At 43.3% G+C, this 25,108-nt stretch overlaps 2 protein-coding genes across 11 annotated transcripts in view; one reads left to right on the top strand and one right to left on the bottom strand.

The window, feature by feature from the left end:
* The first annotated feature begins 846 nt into the window (after window positions 1-846).
* Window positions 847-19,211, top strand: map2k4b (mitogen-activated protein kinase kinase 4b). 3 transcript variants are annotated; one of them, XM_020460457.2, is made up of 13 exons: window positions 847-1,197; window positions 2,131-2,166; window positions 2,797-2,829; window positions 5,314-5,425; window positions 6,173-6,347; window positions 9,420-9,539; window positions 12,925-13,044; window positions 13,165-13,216; window positions 13,332-13,459; window positions 14,128-14,205; window positions 14,752-14,900; window positions 15,096-15,141; window positions 16,452-19,211. In XM_020460457.2, the coding sequence occupies exons 1-13, from the start codon at window positions 1,080-1,082 to the stop codon at window positions 16,563-16,565; spliced, it is 1,281 nt and encodes a 426-aa protein (XP_020316046.1). In that variant the 5' UTR covers window positions 847-1,079; the 3' UTR covers window positions 16,566-19,211. The 3 variants fall into 3 exon arrangements, with proteins under 3 accessions (XP_020316046.1, XP_020316047.1, XP_020316048.1); XM_020460458.2 differs by lacking the exon at window positions 2,797-2,829; XM_020460459.2 differs by lacking the exons at window positions 2,131-2,166; window positions 2,797-2,829 and having other exon boundaries at window positions 855-1,197.
* Window positions 19,011-25,108, bottom strand: part of myocd (myocardin) — a 146,478-nt gene continuing 140,380 nt past the window's right edge. For 5 of the 8 annotated variants that reach the window (XM_020460896.2, XM_031804554.1, XM_020460898.2 and 2 more), the window contains 5 exons: window positions 24,516-25,016; window positions 24,197-24,343; window positions 23,693-23,821; window positions 23,136-23,193; window positions 19,011-22,838 (listed from right to left, as the gene is read on the bottom strand). In XM_020460896.2, the coding sequence (XP_020316485.1) occupies window positions 22,207-22,838; window positions 23,136-23,193; window positions 23,693-23,821; window positions 24,197-24,343; window positions 24,516-25,016 (1,467 nt within the window). In that variant the 3' untranslated portion in view covers window positions 19,011-22,206. The remainder of the gene's footprint in view (window positions 22,839-23,135; window positions 23,194-23,692; window positions 23,822-24,196; window positions 24,344-24,515; window positions 25,017-25,108) is intronic. The other 3 variants (XM_031804552.1, XM_031804553.1, XM_031804556.1) reach the window with 3 other exon arrangements.

The raw sequence follows: 25,108 nt of genomic DNA, 5'->3' as shown, positions 1-25,108 counted from the left end.
TCACTATGGCAACTGCTCGGCCTCTGACCACAAGGCACTACAGAGGATAGTGCGTACGGCCCAGTACATCACTGGGGCCAAGCTTCCTGTCATCCAGGGCCTCTAAACCAGGTGGTGTCAGAGCAAGGCTCTAAAAATTGTCAAAGACTCCAGCCACCCCAGTCATAGACTGTTCTCTCTGCTACCTCACGGCAAGCGGTACCGGAGCGCAAAGTCTAGGTCCAAAAGACATAAACAGCTTCTATCCCCAAGCCATAAGACTCCTGAACAGCTAAACAAATGGCCTACCCAGACTATTCTATTCTGCTTCTCTACATATCAAGTTCCTCGCGTATACATCCCACTTCTCACACCAATGTAGTGAATCTGGAGTATAGCCCTAGACTGGGACATGTGACTGTCAATCCAACACCTTAACCATTACACCAAGAGGTACAAACCTCTTGACAAGGTTGCTAGATGTTGTGTTAAGGTTGCTACACTATATTTTATCTTTCCACTGACCTGTCATACCTCACACCAGCTTCAGACAAACGCCCATAGGAAACTGCGTTGAGCATTACTTACAAGGACAATATTATGCTGGCCCTGAGCCAACCTTACAATGTCTCCATAACCCCCATTCAATAAATGATTATGTACATAGCCTTCCCTGTAGCCATATCAACTGGATTACTCAACTCAAAAATATGGGCTCCCGAGTGGCGTCACTACAGACACCCTGGTTCGAATTCAGGCTGCATCACAACCGGTCATCTTGTAAACAAGAATTTGTTCTTAACTGACTTGCCTGGTTAAATAAAAAAAGTGTATATATATAGTATTTGCTGGGCGTCCCATTATACCAGCCCAATGGAAACCCCCGCCCCATCTGGCGTAGGCTAACTGTTACGCACTGTCTTCCGTGACTCAGGAGTGTCCATGGTGCAGAATCGGGTGCCATAGCACATCCATAGACGTGGCCGTCGTATGCAGTGCTGCGTTCGCTCGGCTGGCGCAGTGTCCCGTGTGGAGCGAGAGAGGGCGAAGTTTACTCTGCCTGCATTGCAGCCTGAGCGCTGCTGGAATCGAACACAACAATGGCGTCTCCCAGTTCCAACAGCAACTCCACAACCTCCAACAGCAACATCGCAGGATCCACCTCGCACCATCATCACCCGCAAACACAACACATGACCACCGTCAGCAACATGCAAGGTAAGAGCAGATGCCCGAAATGTCGATTTTCTACTTGATCAGAGTTATTTAGCTGCTGAAAAACATGACTTGGCTAGCCTAGCTACCATTGCCCCGAGGCTAAGCTACATAGAAGAGATGCAGCTAGCTATATGCTGCTAAATGTAGCGCCTCGGCCATTTGTTGCAACATTGTAATTTTCTGCGCAGTCTACTGTAACAATGTTACAACTACTGACACGTGATCGCGCCATCTGACAATTGTTACATTGTAGTTACGGACGTTTCACAGCATTTGAGTTTCCATTGATCGATTTTAGTCGAGTTAGTCGCTGCATCCACCACTAAAGACAGGGCCTAGTACCAGATTGAGAAATTGATGTTGTCTTTCACCAAACGTATATAGGCTATGTACTACTGTTTTGTTAAGCGAATTAATTTTACATGTAGATGATCACAAATGTAATTACTTTGTTTCTATGTATATTTTCCCTTGGAAATATTGAGACATAATTGGCATTGACATGTCAGTGCTATATTGTTTATTATAAACTGGGTGATTTGAGACCTGTAAGCTGATTGGCTGACAGCCTTGGTATATCAGACCGTATACAACGGGTATGACAAAACATGTATTTTTTTACTGCTCTAATTACATTGGTAACCAGTTTATAATAGCAATAAGGCACATCGGGGATTTGTGGTATATGGCCAACATAGCACTTAGCTGTGTGTATATCCAGGCACTTGGTGCTAAATTGTGCATAAGTACAGCCCTTAGCCGTGGTATATTGGCCATATACCACGCCCCCTCGTGCCTTATTGCTTAATTGTCACTGTTGTGTAATGTTGCAGTCTGTGGTCAGTGTTTTAGTGCTATTAATCTAGGCCTACTTTGACAAATGCAGTTGTAGATGTCTGTCGCAAATGTTCCGCTTTATTTGAAACATTTCAGAAATCAACACGTGCTGGAGGTGTCAAAACGAAACAGGTACTATAGATTTTTTTAATAGGATTTCAGTAGAATATTACTAGGTTGTTGTTGATGCGATGTTCTGTTCATCTTAGTGGAATATGATTTACCATTGTCTCAGTCACCATTTCCCTTTTTGATTTGGATTTCCTCATTGAGTTCCCCATTCTGTATGTTTCCATTCACTGGTATGGGTCCTAGGTTAGAGATTTCCCACCATTCCATAGCTCCTGAAATAAACTCATTGTTGTAGCCTAATATGAGGCTCAATATCTTAGATGGCCAAATATTTGTAGGGTAGCATAAATACACGAATAACACAACCAGCCCTCATTTGCCATTGAAAGCTAGGGTTGCGCAGTCATAGTAGATTGACGACTTCCATCCAGATGACATAGATCTTCCTGTTGTTAACTCACTCTCTATCCACCTGAAAATCACACAGAATCAATGTATTAATCTTCAACTACATGTTGCACTGTTGCGGAACAGCAACTGTTGCTAAATTTAACAGGCTAAATTCATAATCACAGGGATAACCAGATTAGCCCATTTATTTTTTTCGAAACCTATTGGAAAACACTCCCATGTTTTACAGTAAAAGAGCGCAAAGCCAAAATGTAGTAAAATGTCTTTTCTTTACCTTAGGGTTTCAGATAAGCCTGTCTGGAGTGCCCCAAAGTAAGCATTAGCACTCTCTCATAGCACAACAACCCTCTATCTCTCTGTGGGTGCATCCAATAGTCTGAAGTGTCTCCTTTCCTCTATCTGCACTGACTGGACAGTTGACAGTAAATATTTGTTGGGCATCAACCAAATCTCTTTCACCTAGTATGTGTTGTCGGAGCAGTGAAGGATAGGATACAAGGTAGGTGGGAGAGGAGACAAGGAGAGGAAGCCACTCTAGACTATTGAGATGCAGCCTGTGTGGTTCTCTGGTAGTGGGGCGGTCTGTCTACTGTTCTCTGTTGACTAATCTAATCCACGGTGGAGCATTTTGTTTGGGTGAGGATTCATTTGCACCTGGGCATAATGGCTAATGGGACCACTAGTACTGCACCTCTGATTTGGGCCTGTAGGTCACTCTACTCTGTATGTCAAAGAAGACCCCACGCTCCCATCTCATCTTCAACATTATCATATAGTTGAGTACCTAACAGTTTTTTTTCCTGTTATGTATAGGCTGATAAAAGACCATGATAGAAACATTTAGCACTTAAAGAGTTAACAGATACGGACTATGTTAGTATGGAATAGATTATATCTTGCTGTCCCGTTTGGACATCATATTATGTTTTGAGGGTGTTGGTAGGTTTCCTCTTTGACAAGTCTGTTACTGTAGCTACTGCACAATTTAAACAAACTATGGAAATGTCTTAAATGGATTCCCAGTGCATGCAGGTTTGCAATGCAATCAATTCATGTTGGGTTAATTTTGTAGTGGTAATTCAGTAATGACACTGGGGTGTTGTCTGCATTTCCTGGCAAGTGGGAGCCCCTGCATTTGTGGGCACTTTGCTTGTGTTTATAATGCTTCGTGCTTGTGTTCTGTCAATATCCGGCAAATCCAAGCCTGAAAGGTATGGGGAGGCTGTCTCTCTGAGCATGTGGCAGTGACACTATAATTACACCAAAAGTATGTGGACACCTGCTCGTCGAACATCTCATTCCAAAATCATGGTTATTAATATGGAGTTGGTCCCCTTTTACTGCTATAATATGCCTCCACTCTTCTGGGAAAGCTTTCCACTAGATGTTGGAACATTGCTGTAGAGACTTGCTTCCATTCAGCCACGAGCATTAGTAAGGTTGGGCACTGATGTTGGTTTGCAGTCGGCGTTCCAGTTCATCCCAAAGGTGTTGGATGGGGTTGAGGTCAGGACTCTGTGCAGGCCAGTCAAGTTCTTCCACACCGATCTCGACAAACAATTTCTGTATGGACCTTGCTTTGTGCATAGGGTCATTGTCATGCTGAAACCGGAAAGGGCCTTCCCCAAACTGTTGCCACAAAGTTGGAAGCACAAAATCGTCTAGAATGTCATTGTATGTTGTAGCGTTAAGATTTCCCTTCACTGGACCTAAGGGGCCTAGCCCGAACCATGAAAAATAGCCCCATACCATAATTCCTTCTCCACCAAACTTTACAGTTGGCAATATGCATTCGTGCAGGTAGTGGTCATCTGGCATCCGCCAAACCCAGATTATTCCATCGGACTGCCAGTTAGTGAAGCATGATTCATCACTCGAGAAGGCGTTTCCACTGCTCCAGTCCAATGGCGGCGAGCTTTACACCATTCCAGCCGATGCTTGGCATTGCGCATGGTGATCTTAAGCTTGTGTGCTGCTGCTCGGCCATGGAAACACATTTCCTGAAGCTCCAGATGATCAGTTCTTGTGCTGACGTTGCTTCCAGAGGCAGTTTGGAACTTGGTAGTGAGTGTTGAAACCAAGGACAGGCGAGTTTTACGTGCTACGCATGTCAGCACTCCGCGGTCCCGTCCTGTGAGCTTGTGTGGCCTACCACTTTGCGGCTAAGCCGTTGTTACTCCTAGACATTTCCACTTCACAATAACAGCACTTACAGTTGACTGGGTCAGCTCTAGCAGGGCAGACATTTGACAAACTGACTTGTTGGAAAGGTGGCATCCTATGACGGTATAATGTTGAAAGTTACTGAGCTCCTCAGTATGTGCCATTCTACTGCCAATGTTTGTCTATGGAGATTGCATGGCTGTTTGCTCTATTTTATACACCTGTCAGCAACAGGTGTGGTTGAAACAGAATCCACTAATTTCAAGGGGTGTCCACATGCTTTTGGCCATGTAGTGTATTATTTTCCAGTCTCCTGAAACATTACTGATACCTTCATTTGCTGAATTTCTCACTCAAGTTACACTGAAACTAAATTTACTCAGGGACTTCTCCTGGTTAGCATGAGTTAGTGGGGTTCACTTACTAGTTTTATTGAACGAGTTCGAACTGATCTCATCATATTTTGAAATCTATTTATTCCATGTTCATTCATCCTGTTCTCTTACAACCCCATATCATTTGTATTCTGTGTCCCATCCACCAACGTATCATTACATGCTCACCCTTTTTCCTTCTCCCGAACCAGCATGTGTCGTGTACGAACATGTCTGTTTCCTCCTGTCTCTCTGCCAGGTAAACGTAAAGCCCTGAAGCTGAACTTCGCCAACCCTCCAGTGAAGCCAGCTACCAGGTTGCCCCTCAATCCCTCACCTTCAACTGCCCCCTCCTTCCAGAACCCACACATGTAAGTGCTGTGGAGAGCGGGTTCAAAACACACCCTTATCCTAGTGCTAATCTAATGGTCAGTAAGAGGGGTGTTAGGAAAGGGTTGTTGAGTCCTGATAGTCCTAGGCCTAGTTTAGAACGTTTTGTGAGTTCTATACAGGTTAGGTATTTCTGTTTGGTGATTTCTGTTCTAGGGAAATATCATCTTCATACACACTGTAGGGTACTGTTTGTGTGCAGGTATAAACAGGGTTTAAAGCACTCTTCTTCTCAGGCCTGAGAATGCAGTAAAATGTCTGTGCAGGATGAGTCAGCATCTTCTTCAGTCTGCTCTGCTATTGAGGAAATAACCCAGAAGTAATATCTTGTTTCTCATGCTTTTTTTAAATGAGTTATACTTTTTGGATATTGAATACTGCAGTTGGGTAGGGCTTTCAGGTTAAGCATTTCACTGTACTTGTGACAAAACGTGATACTTGAATGCAATAGGAGCGAGGTGGAGGCATTCTCTAAATGTCTCCAAATAAGATTAGCGGCTCAGGGACTTGATGCATTATTTATCACTTCCTCATGTATGTATAATGTATTCTCCCCTCTCTGCCCCAAACACACTCCCCTTCGTCTCTCTATCTTCCTATATTCCTATTTTACCCCTCCTCCCTCTACTTTACCCCATCTTTGTCCTTCCCCACATTTTTCCCTCTTTTTATCCTCTCTTCTTCCTCCCTCCCTCCCTACCTCCCTCTCTCCTCTCCCTCCCCTAAAGAGAGCGTATGAGGACACACAGTATCGAGTCGTCGGGGAAGCTGAAGATTTCTACAGAGAATGCCTGTGACTTCACGGCCGAGGACCTGAGGGACCTGGGGGAGATCGGCCGCGGGGCCTACGGCTCCGTCAACAAGATGCAGCACAAACCCAGTGGACAGATCATGGCCGTCAAGGTGACCACACCAGCTGCTCTCATCCTCACTGACTGAGCCATTACAGGCTGAATAGTAACATTGATATACTGTAGTCTACCCACCTCGTAAATTGCTCTGTCCATGTAAATAAATCATGGATCTGTGTGTGACAGTTTGGTTTAGATGTGCCCATCTCAAGGAGGATGCATAATGAATAGGAAAGCTTGTAAAATATCGTCTTGATTCTTGGTCAAATCAAATTTTATTTGTCACATGCGCCGAATACAACAGGTGTAGATGTTAGTGAAATGTTTATATACAAACCCTTAACCAACAATGCAGTTTTAAGAAAAATAAGTGTTAAGTAAAAAATAAACGTTTAAAGAGCAGCAGTAAAATAATAGTAGCGAGGCTATTTACAGGGGGTACCGGTACAGAGTCAGTATGCAGGAGCACCGGTTAGTTGAGGTAATTGAGGTAATATGTACATGTAGGTAGATGTAAAGTGACTATGCATAGATAATAAACAGAGTAGCAGCAGTGTAATAGAGGGGGCCGGGGGGGAGCAATGCAAATAGTCTGGGTAGCCATTTGATGAGCTGTTCAGGAGTCTTATGGTTTGGGGATTAGAAGCAGTTAAAAAGCCTTTTGGACCTAGACTTTGCGCTCCGATACTGCTTGCCGTGTGGTAGCAGAGAGAACAGTCTATGACTAGGGTGGCTAGAGTCTTCAACAATTTTTAGTGCCTTCCTCTGACACCGCCTGGTATAGAGGTCCTGAATGGCAGGAAGCTTGGCCCCGGTGATGTACTGGCCTGTTCGCACTACCCTCTGTAGTGCCTACCCTCTGTAGTGCGGTCGGAGGCAGAGCAGTTGCCATAATGGTTGCAGTGATGCAGCAGCTGTAGAACGTTTTGAGGATCTGAGATCCCATGCCAAATCTTTCCAGTCTCCTGAGGGGGATAAGACTGAGCACGCACCCCTGAGTAGCACCTGTGTTGAGGATCAGCATGGCAGATGTTGTTACCTACCCTTACCACCTGGGGGCGTCCTGTCAGGAAGTCCAGGACCCAGTTGCAGAGGGAGGTGTTTAGTCCCAGGTCTTTAGCTTAGTGATGAGCTTTGAGAGCACTATGGTGTTCAATGCTGAGCTGTTGTCAATGAGTATCATTCTCACGTAGGTGTTCCTTTTGTTCAAGTAGGAAAGGGCTGTGTGGAGTGCAATAGAGATTGCATCGTCTGTGGATCTGTTAGGGTGGTATGCAAATTGTAGTGGGTCTAGGGTTTCTGGGATAATGGCATTGTGAGCCGTGACCAGCCTTTCAAAGCACTTCATGGCTATAGACGTGAGTGCTACGGGTCGGTAGTCATTTAGGCAGGTTACCTTAGTCTTCTTCGGCACAGGCCCTATGGTGGTCTGCTTGAAACATGTTGGTATTAGACTCAGACAGGGAGAGGTTGTCAGTGAAGATACTTGCCAGTTGGTCAGCGCATGCTCAGAGTACACGTCCTGGTAATCCGTTTATCCTTGCGACCTTGTGAATGTTGGCTTCGGAGAGCGTAATCACACAGTCGCCCGGAACAGCTGATGCTCTCATGCATGCTTCAGTGTCGCTTGCCTCGATGCGAGCATAGAAGTAATTTAGCTCATCTGGTAGGCTTGTCACTGTGCATCTCACGGCTTTGCTTCCCATTGTAGTCTGTAATCGTTTGCAAGCCCTGCCACATCTGACTAGCGTCAGAGCCGGTGTAGTACGATTCAGTCTTAGTCATGTATTGACGCTTTGCCTGTTTGATGATCTGTCGGAGGGCATAGCGGGATTTCTTATAAGTGTCCGGGTTAGAGTCCCACTCCTTGAAAGCGGCAGCTCTACCCTTTAGCTCAGTGCAGATGTTGCCTTTAATCCATGCCTTCTGGTTGGGGTATGTACATACAGTCAATGTGGGGACAACGTCGTCGATGCACTTATTGGTAAAGCCAGTGACTGATGTGGTGTACTCCTCAATTCCATCGGTAGAATCCCGGAACATATTACAGTCCTGTAGCTTAGCATCTGAGTCATCTGACCACTTCTTTATTGACCGACTCACTGGCGCCTCCTGCTTTAGTTTTTGCTTGTAAGCGGGAATAAGACGGATAGATTTATGTTCAGATTTGCCAAATGCAGGGCGAGGGAGAGCTTTGTACGTGTCTCTGTAAATGTGGTCTAGGGTTTTTTTCCTCTGGTTGCACAATTAAGTTTCTCTGCATTAAAGTCCCCGGCCACAGCTCATTGAGTGCCAGCATCGTTTTTTGGTGGTAAATAGGCAGCTACGAAAAATATAGATGACAACTCTCTTGGTAAATAGTGTGGTCTACAGCTTCTAATCAGATACTCTACCTCAGGCGAGACTTCCTTAGTATTAGACTTTGTGCACCAGCTGTTGTTTTCAAATAGACACAGACCGCCACCCCTGTCTTACCGGAGGCAGCTGTTCTATCTTGCCGATGCAACGTTAACCCCGCCAGCTGTATGTTATTCATGTCGTCGTTCAGCCACGACTCGGTGAAACATAAGATATTACAGTTTTTAATGTCCCGTTGGTCGGATATTCGTGGTCGTAGCTCGTCTAGTTTGTTATCTAATGATTGTATGTTGGCTAATAGGACTGATGGTACAGGTAGATTACCCCCTCGCTGTCAGATCCTTAAAAAGGCACCCCGACCTACGTCCCCGTTATCTCTTTCTCCTGCGAATGACGGGGATTTGGGCCTTGTCAGGTGTCTGAAGTAAATCGCGTCCGACGCTCTAAAGGGAATCTTCGTCCATTAAGAGGTGAGGTATCGGTGTCCTGATATCCAGAAGCTCTTTTCGGTCATAAGAGACAGTGGCAGAAACATTATGTACAAAATAAAAAACACACACAATGGCACAATTGGTTAGGAGCCCATAAAACGTCAGCCATCTCCTCCAGAACCATTCTATGTTAGACCTAGTAATACAACAATGTTTTGACCATAATGGTCTTCATCAGGTGATGACTAGTACGTCCTATGAACTGACCTCTAAGCTGTTGATAGTTTCCCCTATTTCTGCTGAACATGTTTGGTTGTTGTCACTGTCTCCCTCAGAGGATCCGTTCCACGGTGGATGAGAAGGAGCAGAAGCAGCTGCTGATGGATCTAGACGTGGTGATGAGGAGTAGTGACTGTCTCTATATCGTCCAGTTTTACGGAGCTCTCTTCAGAGAGGTGAGACTGTTATATTATACAAAAGTATGTGGACACTTTGCTGTTATCACAGCCTCTGCTCTTCTGGGAAGGCTTTCCACTAGATGTTGGAACGTTACTGTAGGAACTTGCTTCCATTCAGCCATGAGCATTAGAGAGGTCGGCACTGGTGTTGGGGCAACTAGGCCTGGTTCGCAGTTGGCGTTCAAACTCATCCCAAAGGTGTTGGATGGGGTTGAGGTCAGGGCTTTGTGCAGGCCAGTTAAGTTCTTCCACACCGATCTCGACAAACCATTTCTGGTTAGACCGCACTTTGTGCATGGGGGCATTGTCATGCTAAAACAGGAAAGGGCCTTCCTTAAACTGTTGCCAAAAAGTTGGAAGCACAGAATCGTCTAGAATGTCACTGTATGTTCAAGCATTAAGATTTCCCTTCACTGGAACTAATGGGCGTAGCCCGAATCATGTAAATCAGCACAAGACCATTATTCCTCCCACCAAACTTTACAGTTGGCACTATGCATTGGGGCAGGTAGCATTCTCCTGGCTTCCGCCAAACCCAGATTCGTCAGACTGCCAGATGGTGAAGTGTTATTCATCACTCCAGAGAACGCCTTTCCAGTGCTCCAGAGTCCAATGGCGGAGTCCAACCACTCCAGCCAACGCTTGGCATTGTGCATGATCTTAGAATTTAGGTGGCTGCTCGGAATGGAAACCCATTTCATGAAGCTCCAGACGAACAGTTCTTGTTCTGACATTGCTTCTAGGGGTCAGTTTGGAACACGGTAGTGAGCGTTGCAACCGAGGACAAGTTTTACTCACTACACGCTTCAGCACTCGGTAGTATCGCCCAGTTTACGGAACTCTCTTCAGAGAGTTTAGACTGTTATATTATATACGGTAAATTCGGAAAGTATTCAGACCCCTTTTTCCACATTTTGTTACGTTACAACCTTTAAAAAATATATATTTGACCCCCTTTTTCTTCCCATTTTCTGTCTAGTCTCATCACTGGTACTCCCCGACGGGCTCGGGAGTTGAAGGTCGACTCATGCGTCCTCTGAAACATGACCCGCCTAACCGCGCTTTTTAACACCCGCCCTAGAGCGCGGTTGTGATACAGCACGGGATTGAACCGCTGCGCCACTCGGGAGGCCCTGTTACAGCCTTATTCTGAATTTAAAATTTAAAAAAATCCCTCATCAATCTACAGACAATACCCCATAATGACAAAGCGAAAACAGATTTTGACATTTTTGCAAATTGAAAATAAAAAACAGATACCATATTTACATAAGTATTCAGACCCTTTGCTCTGAGACTCGCAATTGAGCTCGTACATCCTGTTTCCATTGATCATCCTTGAGCTGTCTTTTCAACTTGAAGTCCACCTGTGGTAAATTCAATTGATTGGATGTGATTTGGAAAGGCACACACCTGTCTATATAAGGTCCCACAGTTGACAGTACATGTCAGGGCAAAAACCAAACCATGAAGTTGAAGGAATTGTCTGTAGAGCTCTGAGACAGGATTGTGTCCAGGCACAGATCTGGGGAAGGGTACCAAAAAAGTTCCCTAAAACCACAGAGGCCTCCGTCATTCTTAAATGGAAGAAGTTTGGAACCACCAAGACTCTTCCTAAAGCTGGCCGCCTGGCCAAACTGAGCAATTGGGGGAGTAGGGCCTTGGTTAGGGAGGTGACTATGAAGCCAATGGTCACTGTCACAGAGCTCCAGAGTTCCTGTGTGGAGATGGGAGAACCTTCCAGAAGGACAAACATCTCTTCAGCACTCCACCAATCAGGCCTTTATGGTAGAGTGGCCAGACGGAAGCCATTCCTCAGTTAAAGGCACATGACATCCTGCTTGGAGTTTGCCACAAGGCACCTAAAGGACTCTGACCATGAGAAACTCGATTTTCTGGTCTGATGAAACCAAGATTGAACTCTTTGGCCTGAATGCCAAGTGTCACGTCTGGAGGAAACCTGGCACCATCCCTACGGTGAAGCATGGTGGTGGCAGAATCATGCTGTGGGGATGTTTTTCAGGGACTGGGAGACTAGTCAGGATGGAGGGAAAGATGAACAGAGCAAAGTACCGAGAGAACCTTGATGAAAACCTGCTCCAGAGCGCTCAGGTCCTCAGACTGTGGCCAAGGTTCACCTTCCAACAGTACAACGACCTTAGGCACACAGCCAAGACAACGCGGGAGTGGCTTTGGGACAAGTCTCTGAATGTCCTTGAGTGGCCCAGCCAGAGCCCGGACTTAGGTTTCAGGCGATGCTTCTCATCCAACTTGACAGCGCTTGAGAGGATTTGCAGAGAAGAATGGGGAAAAACTCCCCAAATACAGATGTGTATGTGTGTATACCCAAGAGGACTCACGGCTGTAATCGCTGCCAAAGGTGCTTCAACAAAATACTGAGTGAAGGGTCTGAATACTTATGTAAATGTGATGTTTCAGTTTTTTATTTTTAATACATTTGCAAAAGAGCTGTTTTAGCTCTGTCATTATGAAGTAATGTGTAGATTGATGAGGGGGAAAAACTATTTAATCCATTTTAGAATGAGGTTGTAATGTAACAAAATGTTGAAAAAGACTAGTGGCCTGAATACTTTTTGAATTGACTGTATTAGGAGTAGTGACTGTCTCTATCGTACAGTTGTATGGAGCTCTTAAGGATCCGCCCCTTTTCCCCTCCAATGTTCGCCTAAAATGACATACCCACTCTAACTGCCTGTAGCTCTGGCCCTGAAGCAAGTTTGTGGAATTTTGAAAGGAATTTAGGAGAATATAACACAATAGATCTGGTAAAAGATAATACAAAAAAAAACATTATTTTGTATATTTTTCTTGTACCATCATTTTGAAATGCAAAGGCGAGGCAATAATGTATTATTCCAGCCCAGTTGCAATTTAGATTTTGGACACCAGATGGCAGCAGTGTATGTGCAACGTTTTATACTGATCTAATGAACCATTGCATTTCTGTTCAAAATGTTATATCAAGACTGCCCAAATGTGCCTAATTTGTTTATTAATAACATTTCATGTTCAAAATTGTGCCCTCTCCTCAAACAATAGCATGGTATTATTTCAATGTAATAGCTGCTGTAAATTGAACAGTGCAGTTTGATTAACAAGAATTGAAGATTTCTGTCCTGGGAAATGTTCTTGTTACTTACAACCTCATGATAATCACATTAGCCTACGTTAGCTCAACCATCTCGTGGACGGGACACCGATCCTGAAGAATATAAGAGCAGTTAGAATATCTAATTAGAGAGGTTCTGTTCTGGGGCAGAAGTAATAATCAAATGTTGGGTCGGGACTGGAAACGTTGTTTTGTTTCAATTATATTTGTTTAGCATACTTGTGATCAATAATGAAATCTCTTTCTTTTTAGGGCGACTGTTGGATATGTATGGAACTAATGTCTACCTCATTCGACAAATTCTACAAATATGTATATTGTTCGTTAGATGACGTCATTCCAGAGGAAATATTAGGCAAAATCACATTAGCAGTGAGTTAAATGTTTTTATTTACTGTGAAATATTATCTGTTTATAACATATTTATATGAATGCAGTTGTTGGTCACAGATACATTAGATTGTAACAAAATGTTGACTTTTCTTTTTACAGACCGTTAAAGCACTGAACCACTTAAAAGAAAACTTGAAAATAATTCACAGAGGTAAGTCTTGGTTGTCAGACATCTTTTGCAGTTTGGCCATGTGTGTAAAAATGATTCTCACAGCTATGTTTGGTGCATGAACTCTTAAAACCTTTATGTTTGTGTGCTCTCCCAGACATCAAACCTTCCAACATTCTCATGGATCGTAACGGCAACATCAAGTTGTGTGATTTTGGCATCAGCGGCCAGCTGGTGGACTCAATAGCCAAGACCAGAGACGCAGGCTGCAGACCCTACATGGCGGTAAGTCTGGTTGAGACGGGTGTCATGTAAAAATCATCCCTGTGTGAAATGGTTTCCAATCGTTCTGATTGTGTTGTGATGTCATGCTGTAAAACTTCTCCCAGCGTGAAAATGTTTCCAGTTCAATAATTGCACGCGCAGCTCTTTATGTGGATGGCTGATCAACATGTTTTTCTCACACCCTTTCTCGACCTCTGGGGAAAAACTGTTCTGTGGGCACGCACATTTGCTTAATACATCTGCCAATCCATGGTTGCCAGGAGTATTGACAGTGACCAATCATTTTTGCGATTACAAAGACGTTGGCACTACGGGAGGGTGTGAGAGAAACATCCGCACAAGCTCAGCCATCCATGTAAAGAGACGCACATGCAATTATTGAACTGGAAACATTTTCACGCTGGGAGAAGTTTTACAGCATGACGTTACAATCACAACACAATCAGAACGATTGGGAACTATTTCACGCTGGGAAGATTTTTACATGACAACGGGCACTTCTTTCTTTATATTGTTTGAAACAAATACTAAGTACGGTAGTTAGACGCCTGGGTAACTTGAATTTTTGTGTGAATCTCACTACAATGTTCGCTAGGATTCAGTTCCTGAATTGCCCAGTATATCGTATATAAGTGTAATGTTGGTTAAGTTGTGTTTTTGTCCTCCAGCCGGAGAGGATAGACCCCAGTGCTTCCAGACAAGGCTACGACGTCCGATCAGACGTGTGGAGTTTGGGGATAACCCTGGTAATTATCTCATTCAGATGATTCATACATTGATTTGATGCTGACCAATGGGACTGGAGAAAAATGGCTTTACTATATTGCCAAACATATATTATTGCCTAGCTGCACGGTTGAGTTTTATTGACATCAACCTATTAAAGCTGCAATATGTAACTTTTTGGGTGCCTCGATGACCAAATTCACATAGAAATGTGAGTTATAGAGCTTTCATTCCCATTAAAATCTGAGAAGCAGTAGATCTGTTCTATGTTCAATATTTTGATGCTTCCCTTAAGTTTCTTTTTTTGTGTCTTTTACTTTCAGTTTTGTACATCAGCTACGATTATGGAATAGATATTTCACAGCGTATTAGGTGGTACAATGATTCTCTACACTAGCTTGTTTTTGTCACAAACTGAAACCGTTAGAATTTTTGTAACCAGGAAATTGCAGAGCTATTTCTGCATAGTGCATCTTTTAACTAATTCTAAACCCTTGGTGGTGGTGGTAGCCAATGAGTAATACACATTTTCTTTGTCTAATGCCAGTCTCTGTGTGTGTCTTCAGTACGAGCTTGCCACCGGCAGGTTCCCCTACCCCAAGTGGAATAGTGTGTTTGATCAGCTGACCCAGGTGGTGAAGGGCGAGCCGCCGCAGCTCTGCAACTCTGAAGACAGGCAGTTCTCCCCCAAGTTCATCAACTTTGTCAACTTATGGTGAGTATCACCTCTGGTGAAAGCAGTCTACCACTGGATATGCTATTGCACAATGACGGTCACCTAGAGGCTTTTTCATTTATGCCCTCTACTGGTAGAATGGTGAAAAGGCAACAGTGCTGTTTATCCAACAGCAGTATATTGCTGTTTGTTGTATATATAATTGCTTCTCCCCCCCCCCCTATTTTTCTACAGCCTTACAAAGGATGAGTCAAAACGGCCAAAGTACAAGGAGCTCCTGGTAAGTTTGTCTTTCTATGGTAGGACTTGGGATGTTATATGCCTTTTGGATTTCACTGTCTATTGTCTGCTATGTGGGCAACTGTAAAGCCTGAGCTATACTGAACAAAAATATCAACACAACATGCACTAATGTCAAAGATTTTACTGAGTTCATATAAGGGAATCAGTACATTTTAAAGTCATTAGGCCCTAATCTATGGATTTCACATGACTGGGAATACAGATATGCATCTGTTGGTCACAGATGCCTTTAAAAATAAAAGTAGGGGTGTGGATCAGAAAACCAGTCAGTAACTGGTGTGACCACCATTTGCCTCGTGTAGTGTCACACATCTCCTTCACATAGAGTTGTTGGCTGTTGATTGTGGCCTGTGGAATATAGTCCAACTCCGAACTGCAGTCAGGTTAAGACCCTGGTGAGGATGACGAGCACACAGATAAGCATCCCTGAGACAGTTTGTGCAGAAATCCTTCGGTTTTGAAAACCCACAGTTTCATCAGATGTCTGGGTAGCTGGTCTCAGACAATCCAGCAGGTGAAGAAGCCAGATGTGGAGTTCCTGGGCTGGCAGGGTTACACGTGGTCTGCGGTTGTGAGGCCGGTTGGACGTACTACCAAATTCTCTAAAATTACATTGGAGGTGGCTTATGGTAGAGAAATGAACATTCAATTCTCTGGCAACAGCTCTGGTGGACATTCCTGCAGTCAGCATGCCATTTGCATGCTCCCTCAACTTGAGACATCTGTGTCATTGTATTGTGTGACAAAACTGTGCATTCTAGTGGTCTTTTATTGTCCCCAGCATAAGGTGCACCTGTGTAATAGTCATGCTGTTTAATCAGCTTCTTGATATGCCACACCTGACAGCTTCTTGATATGCCACACCTATCTTGGCAAAGGACAAATGCTCACTAACAGGGATGTACACAAATTTGTGCACAAAATTTGGGAGAAATGAGCTTTTTGTGCGTATGGAAAATTTCTGCGATCTTTCATTTCAGAAATAATCAGAAGCCGTCTGTGCTCTTTTAAGGTTCCTTACTACTGAAAAGTGTCCAAGGTGCGTAGGAGCCAAAATAAGAATAGTGGAAGAAATGGACCCGCACACTGTCAAAAAAAGGAATAGATCCAAAACGGCTTGAATGCAAAATAGATATATTTTTTTTGCATATGGAACATTCTGGAATCTTTTATTTCAGCTTATGAAACATGGGACCAACACTTTACATCTTGCGATTTTATATTTTTGTTCAGTGTAGTTTCTCAGTGGCCATATTGAACTTGTGACTGAGGTAATGTCTCCTCCAGAAACACCCGTTCATCCTGATGTACGAGGAGAGGTGTGTGGATGTGGCCAGCTACGTGTGTCGCATCCTGGACCAGATCCCAGCGTCTCCCATCTCACCCATGTACCTGGACTGACGGGGGGGACACTTTACACCGCAACACACATGCCGGGGAGGAAACAGTACACTGCATGACATCTTAGCCCTCGGATACAGAGTTACAATAGTATCATCTGTTTGTTTCCATGTTCCAAAGAACACGAGAACAATTTCATATAAAAAATGTATCGCCCTGTGCAATACGATAACACACACACACACACACACGCTTGTTCAATGTCAATTAAAATATCTAGATTATCCTCCCATCTTCAGACAGCTAAACTTGAAGACATTCAGTTGGCTCAACGTATGTACGACGTTCATCTTTTTTTTATGTGCTAGAAAAAAGGGTTAGAGTACATATACTGTATATGTACAGTTGTGTGTGTGTGTGTATGTATATAAATATATATATTAGTACCAGTCAAAAGTCTGGACACGTCTACTCATTCCAAGGGTTTTCTTTATTTTAACAATTTTCTGCATGGTAGAATAATAGGGAAGACATCAAACTATGAAATAACACTTATGGAATCATGTAGTAACCAAAAAATGTGTTAAACAATAAAATATTTTGTTTTGTTTTTTTGTTTTGAGATTCTTCAAAGTAGCCACCCTTTGCCTTGATGACAGCTTTGCACACTCTTGGCATTCTCTCAACCAACTTCATGAGGTAGTCACCTGGAATGTATTTTAAGTGTCTCTACTTTTACTGGTACTATATATTTACGTACACACACATACTTGAAAAGCGATGTAAACGAATACAGAAGTTACCAAATAAACATGTTGGAAAGTGATGCTCATAACATAAACAAAATAGTATTATATTTGGATTGTATGTGATGGACTGTTTGTGTGCTCACTTCTATGTCGTCAGAAAATGTACAGATGTATGCAGACAGACTTGTCTAAGTGAGACGCACGTATCACACAGTATGTTATGGCCACCTACACTCATTGTAAATGAATGGGTCTGATGATGCAAAAGTTTGAAACACAAATCGATGGTGTTAATGTGGCTTTATTTTCTTAATATGCAATTTACAGTATGACTGTTCTGTCATCGCATAATTAACGAAAAAAAAAAAAACTAAATGTTGTTCCACTCTGCAAAATGTAAAATTTACAGTAGGATTGTAAGACTTTTGTCCACAATTGTATATCTGTATGTACATCTCAAAACAGTCTGCTATTATACACCAGTTCTGTTCAGTAGTTAGTAGTGCAGACGCACACAGCAAAGTTTGCTGGAGCAGTTACGTTGTTCTCAACCTGCTACACGTTGCCAAGTGGACGGATTTACAGCCAGTCGCGATGGTCTGATCTGCATGGTCACGAGCTGCATAACCTACCACTTTGCAAGGCATCACAAGTTGAATATGCCAGATATACATTGATTGCCTGACCAGGTCTGTGGAGAAAAGATCCTAACTCCCATGTTATACTACAGCACTGTACAATCCATCTGCCCATCCCTCCTGATCACAGAGCTGTAAGATCAGCCAATAATAGATCAGTCGGCATGTTCTTCAGTGGCTCGGAATAATACTCGAGCCTGGCTCGAGATGGAATGTTCTGTTTCCCTCGCCGCCCCTTGGGCATCGCGTAGGGCGCACCTCAACAGTGTACTCTTTATGTTTGCTCAGAAAGCCACGTTCAGTGTGTCGTAATGTAACGAAGCCAAAACAAAGACCCAGTGGAGTTAGCTAGCTATTGAACCTGTCGTGTGTATGTGGCGTTGAGGAGGGCGTTCAGCATCGGCATGTTAAATGACGACCAACCTGGGCTGTGCTTCACCAAGGATGGTCAATGTGTTTGCCAGATAACTTCGACAAACTTTCAGATGTAACTCCAAGGTTACTGTATGTGATGTCTTTTTAAGAACTCGAGAAGTCCACAGTTGTTCCTGAACGTTTAGAAAAGGTAGCTGGCTATCTCATTGATTGTGCTTCATGAAAATGCCCCCTTGGAAATATGTCGGGTCAGTACAGAAATGTTGCTTACATATGCAGCTGATCCAGGAGCACGGAACGGTACAGAACATTCAGATAGAAAAGTACTACATAGACCTGATCTGATTCCCTGTTGTGTGGCGCATGGGATCGAGTCGGCTTTATTCATTCCATTTCTATCTGCGTTGTTCCAAATGTTCCATCCCTCTGGAGAAGCATATGCTATTTTCAACTAAAGGGTGGGTGAAAAGATTTTATTGATGGTCCACCCATGTGTTCTGTGGATGTGGAACACTTATGGCTACTTGGTGAATATATTATGGAGGAGTACATGTATAAATTGCAATTTATTAGAATGTTGATATTAGATTATAAGAAGATAAATGGCAATGAGTATTATATTGTATCTTTATCAAGGGTATAAAAAAAAAATAAAGTTCACAATGAGGAAATACAAATGCTGTATTGTGAACCTGGGTGATCTGTCTGTCATCATAGACAAAGGTACAACATAGAAACGTTGATTATTGGTGTTTCAGTTTATTGCTTTCTCTTCTACAACAATGCAGTGGTGTGGACACATTGGTTTACATGGTAAAGCTGTTCAGTGGCCAAGCAATAAGGAAGCTTTTTGTCAGATGTAAAAAAATTGATTTAAAAAATAAAAAGAGAAAGGAAAATCACCCCTCAACATTAGGTAAAGCTGCTGTAGGGGCACATTACCTGGCATCAATGTTGGAAATGCTCAATGGCCGAGTGAGGACATAGGGAGCATGTATTGTCTTCTGTGCTTGTATTGGTTATTTGTTTTTACAAGGTGTCAAGTGTTTCACAGGGATGTTGACTCCAATGCTTATCACAGTTGTGTCAATTTGGCTGGATGTCCTTTGGGTGGTGGACCATTCTTGATACACATGGGAAACTGTTGAGTGTGAAAAACCCGGCGTGGTTGCAGTTCTTGACACAAACCGGTGCGCCTGGCACATACCCCGTTCAAAGGCACTTAAATCTTTTGTCTTGCCCATTCCCCTTATGAATGGCACACACACACAATCCATGTCTCAGGGCTTAACCTGTTTTCTTCCCTTCATCTACACTGAACAAGTGACATCTATAAGGGATCATATCTTCCACCTGGATTCACCTGGTCAGTCTGTCAGGGAAAGAGCAGGTGTTCATGTTTTGTATACTCGTGTGTGTGTGTGTGTGTGTGTGGTTGGTATGTATGTATGTATGTATGTATGTATGTAAAAAAAAAAAACACATGGCTTGACTCATCTGGGGTGACAACGTGGGTGGTTGCAACCACAGAAAACCTATACACAAGGGTGCCACGGCTTACTTCAGAAGTAACAGAGAATAAGGGTCTTCTACTTAAAACACATATTTTTTAAAGAGCATTTGAGGGAAATGACCTCACTTTGGTCAAAATAACAATAATACTGAACCGAATCTGACAGATGGCTAGACTAAGTCTGAGTTAATGTTTTGAAAGTTCTTCCCATTTCAGTGTCATCACAAAATCTCAGTCAATCTGGTAGTCACATGATTAAAATCATACCCATAGTTATGCTTACTTGTTCTAACGTCTCAATTTGTGTCCTTACAAGAACGGTCCCATTTAGTTTAGCCATAGACGTCATATACATCTATTGCAGATGGGTAGTTATTTGAGCTATATTCACAGTTTTCATGAATACATTTCAGTAAACTTGTATTTTCAACATGTTTTTCCTTCCGGATTCAAAAATCATTGTACAGATCCTACCCCAAACCTCTGCAGCGTGTAATGGTGGCTTTAGTACCACGTTTGTAGAAAGGTTACACATACTTTATGTAACATATTGAACACAGATTATTCTCTGCTAGATTCACAGGATAGTCAAAACTCTGTATATATTACATTTTGATATTCACAAGTGCTGGTAAGAATGGATATTTACTCTGCATATATGCAGTACTTTTTATATCATGTTGGTTCTCCATGGAAAACTGACAACACTGTTTTTAGAAAATATATTTTTCTTTGTAAATGATTTGGTTCAATTCATATACCATTTCAAACAGGCATCTTTTTTCAACGTTTTGGGAAGAACAATGCAAGATCAAAACAGCGGCATACGAGTTTGTAAATCAAGAATCCCATTTTTATCATAAAGGAATGTCAAAAATAAATATACTCTATCAACGTATAAATAAAATAAAAAATGAAAAAATAAATAACTAAGTGATGCTCACTAATATATAAACTGGTGAATTTTCCAAAGCTCAAATACAAAACAATTTATTGTAGATAAAGAAAAAAATAGAGATGAAATTTAGACTGATTTTCTTGCCATACTTCAGACTTCCTGGCTGTGACTAAAAAGCTGGAGCCTTGCACTAAAAATGTAATATGATTTATCAAAGCAGTGTGATAAAAGTGGTGAACCATGCACTGTAGAGTACCAGGTCTTGAATTATTGTGGATGCTTTGTGGCCCAAGTAATGGCTACATTGTTTGGTGTGAGGGGACATAGTCAGGAAATGCTTCATGTTTGAAATGCCAAGAGATTCTTATTGTGAAGTGTTTAAGGCACAAACTGAGTGAAATATTGCTGTCTCTTCCTACAATCCATGCATTACTGCATCTGAAGACACTGCCCCTTTTATCGAAACTGTGACAAATGGGTTTTCAGACTAAAGCTAAGTATTAATCTTAATATAATATTGTGAATAAATATACCAGTTCAGCGTGAGAAGAAACCTACACGAGCACTTGCATGAAATGGCAAACTAAATGCTTTCCCTGCAAATAAATTCTAGGCTTAAGCAAAGTGTGACAATCTTCTAGGCTAATAATCAAGGCGCAAAATGTGAGATTTTAAACATTTACATTGAAAATATCAAACTACATACTAAAATGATACATTTGACTTTGTGATAGTTTCTAAAGTGTTCTCTCCCACACCACTGACAATTATGCAGACCTAAACTTGCCTCTGTCAGTAACCATATAATATTTACAAATTTAGCATTCGATTTCATCCAATTAAGCTTGTCTTCTTTTGGTTTCCAGTAATACAAACATAGACACTCTCTTCACAAATAATACATTGATTGTCGAAATATTTGTCTTCAAGTCTAGGCGGCATAGCACTTACAACTGTAAGAAACTACTTGCATAAATCCTATAGACTTCTCATAAGGCAACGTTGGAATATTTTTTTCGTCCATAGCATTCATTTAATGAACATCCGTCATGGATCTATCCAGAGTCATACTGCTTCGGTAGTTGTGCGCATCATTGTCCAAGAAGACAAAGATCATGTAAAAAAAAAACTTTAAAAAACTATATGGCATTTCTGTGTGATTCTGCTTGTGTTCTTTGGTAAATCGTTGCACTTAAAATTCCATTGTAAGGTTTTCTGGAACCGGTGTTGGGACCAAGGCGAATTTGGTGTGATATCTTCCGCTGGTCTCCTGCTGTGTGTTTTTAGTTGCTGGTCAGTGTCTCTGGTCAGTATCAACCCAGCAATTTTTTTGCTAGCTGGATGCTAGTTGCTAGCTAGTCTCCTTTGTCTTTTGGGGAGCTAGCTAGACACTATAGTCTCGTGTTTTCTAGGTAGCTAGCTAGTAGCTAGCTAGTCGTCTGCTGTGTTTTTGTTGTTGTTGTAGGTAACTAGCCAGCTAGTGGATAGCTGATAGTGGCTAGCTGCTCCATAGCTAGTCTCTGGTGTTTCACCAGTGCTCTAGATGAAGGTCCATGGCTGTATTCAGGTTGATGTCTGTGACATCCAGGAACTCTGTGTTGAAAATGCTTGGCCCAGCGGCCGGGACGGAGTTGAACCCCGTAGCCGAGCTTGGGGGCGTCAGGTCCAGCCATTCCATCGTCTCCCACGGCGACTCGCTGAACGTCATGCCAACCATCCCCTGCGCCTCGGCCACGGATGACACTTTGGCGTTGATGGGGTGGATGGCAGATAGAGGCGCTGGTGTTTCCATCAGGTCCCTGTTGGGGAGAAGTTTGTCCTGGTGGGGGTGTTGGTGAGGGTGGTGGTGATTGGTGCTGGGGTAGCTCTCAGGTCCATCACCCCTCTCCTCCCCCTCCCCTGCTTCCTCGGCAGCCATCTTGAGAAGGGCGACCTCGCCCCCTCGGCCTAGGGGGCTTCCCAGCAGGTTCTCCAGGTGGCTGTCTGCAATGTGATTGGCTGTGTGGTCATAGTTGAGCTGGGAGGGGGGCAGGTGTTCGTAGTGTCTTTGGTTGAACTTTGGGACGGCGAGGCAGGTGGTTCCGGGGGAAACTGTAATGTGAGGCACAACTTTGGTTACAGAGGACCTCTCCCTCTCTTCTCTGGCGTTAGCTGGCATCTCTTGAAGAGAAGAGGATGGGGGGAGGGGGAGTCACAGCACAGAGTGTGATTTAATACCCATGTAAGAGGGAAATCTGGAGTTACTTAACTAAGCGGTGATGGATGGTATGTAGGGAGGCAAACTGACTAGTACCTTATGTAGGGGATTGAAACTAAATTGCTTGCAGTTACAAAGCCATTGCTCATTCATAACCATGGCAACAACATGCACTGACAGCTAGATCACCTTCCAATTTCTAAGACTACACATTATATACATCGCACACATTGAGACTGATTCAGAATCAGTTCACTCACCTCCACTCTCTATGAGCACATCCAAAAGCTCATCCATCTGCTGACTCCTAGTCAGTTGCTAAAAAAATAAATAAGAATGTGATTAACAATACATTCGTACTTTATCAACACCTTGTAAAAAAAAATAAAAAATCTGAAAAACATGTCCCCAGTTTTAGCACCATGTTGGGGATTTTTAATGCTATCAATGATAATGTTTCATGATGAAGATTTTAACATTATGATATTGATATATTTGTTACAATGTTCTATAAGGCACTTGGGGCAACCACAACTCAAAATGACACAACCACAAAGCAGTCAGCTCTGAAGAAACCCAGTCAAACTTGGTCAAGGGTGCAAAGTGTGGGATGGATAAAGCAATGGATGGATGAACTAAGAGGTGCAAAGCAGGTGAGAGAGAGAGAGAGAGAGAGAGAGAGAGAGAGAAGGAAGGAAGGAAGGAAGTTAGATAGAAGGCGGGAATCGAAGCGACACCACAGAGGTTACAACAACGAAACAAATTGAGTTGGCCGGCCATGATCAGGAGCAGAGTTCGGGTGTATAATTTAGTTTACCTGCTTGACTGCATCCTCATAGCAAGGGGGCTGTCTAGAGTCGAATGCAGTTGAATCTGAGCTACAGAAGGCCGGGGTTGAGACCGGGCACTTTTGGCCAACGTGCTGGGGAGAGGGCAATATTGCCATCTATATGAAAAAATAGGCGAAAAAGTTGTATTACTGATAAGAAAATGGAGCTAGAATTTTAGTATAGTGTGGTAACTTATATGTAAGAAAACCTCTATGCATCCTGATAAAAACAAGATGCTTAAAAAAAAAGTTTGGGCTGTGGAGTTCTTGTGAAATGAGCTAGCGAGCTCATCGGAGAGATCTGCTTGAATCCGAAATGCTAAGTTGTGAAGAGTAGTACCATGAACCTCATGATGGAAGTTTTAGAGAGAAGCAACAAATGAATGGAAAGCAGAAAAATGGTTAAGTGAATGTGATGGTGGATACCCAGTCATGTGACACAACCATGTTCAACCGCTACAGACCAAGTTTAGACAGAATAATAGCTCTTGCCTTCTGCTGCATGTTTGGGTTCTTAGCCTTAGTGTTGACCCTGTGGATCAGGCCGTTGTCGGTGGAGTTGGGGAACACTGACTGAAGGCCTCTCTGGTCAGAGGGATAGGAGCAGTTCACAGCCTGTCCTCCATTCTTCTGCTGAATCTGTTAGGAGGGAATACATCATTATCATGACCACCAAGCTATCAATCAATAGTCATGTGAACAGAGTTACAACGGACACAATATAAAGAACATTTTAGAGCCAACATATAAAGTACATGTAGACCATTGTCTCTTGGAAAGACTCATAACAAGCGCTCTGCCTTAGGCCTACCTGCATGTTGCGGGGCCTGGTGCTGGTCTGGTTGAGGGAGTGGCTACAGCCGTCTCTGCCCAGCGGCGGTGACAGCAGGTAGGGGTTGTTGGGGGAGGAAGGCTGGGAGCTGCTGGAGGTCTTGGCGATGGGCGAGTCTTGAGGAGAGCACTGGGGGCTGAGGAAGGCAGACATGCCAGAGGGACTTCCAGAGGAGGGGACTGAGTCCAGGCATCGTTGCCCACCAGGGCCCCCCATATTGGTCAGGGAGGCACCGCAGTGGCCCATCCCCTCCATGCAGCTTCCTGGAGGACTCTTCAGGTGCTTGGGGGAGGAGAGGGGGCAGCTGGAGGAGAGGGACATGGGCTCCTGTTTGACAGTCACTCCAAAGAAGTGCTGCCCCAACAGCGAGGGGGATTGCTGTAGATGCAGGTGATGGGGCTGGGACGGAGCCGGGACACCCTCATGTGTGGCGCCATGGCAACGCTTCCTCTTGTGCAGCTGCATCTTGAGCTCCTCCACCTATTGTGAAACAGGGTGTTAACAGTAGGTAAGCTTAGCCTTGAATGGCCCTTTAAGGACAATAACATTTTATTGAGTTGAACAGTGCGTTT

This window comes from Oncorhynchus kisutch, linkage group LG25 (genome assembly GCF_002021735.2).
Source record: "Oncorhynchus kisutch isolate 150728-3 linkage group LG25, Okis_V2, whole genome shotgun sequence".
Lineage (NCBI taxonomy): Eukaryota > Metazoa > Chordata > Actinopteri > Salmoniformes > Salmonidae > Oncorhynchus > Oncorhynchus kisutch.
Note: the sequence above shows the minus strand (reverse complement) of the source record. Positions and strands in the feature narration are given on the sequence as shown.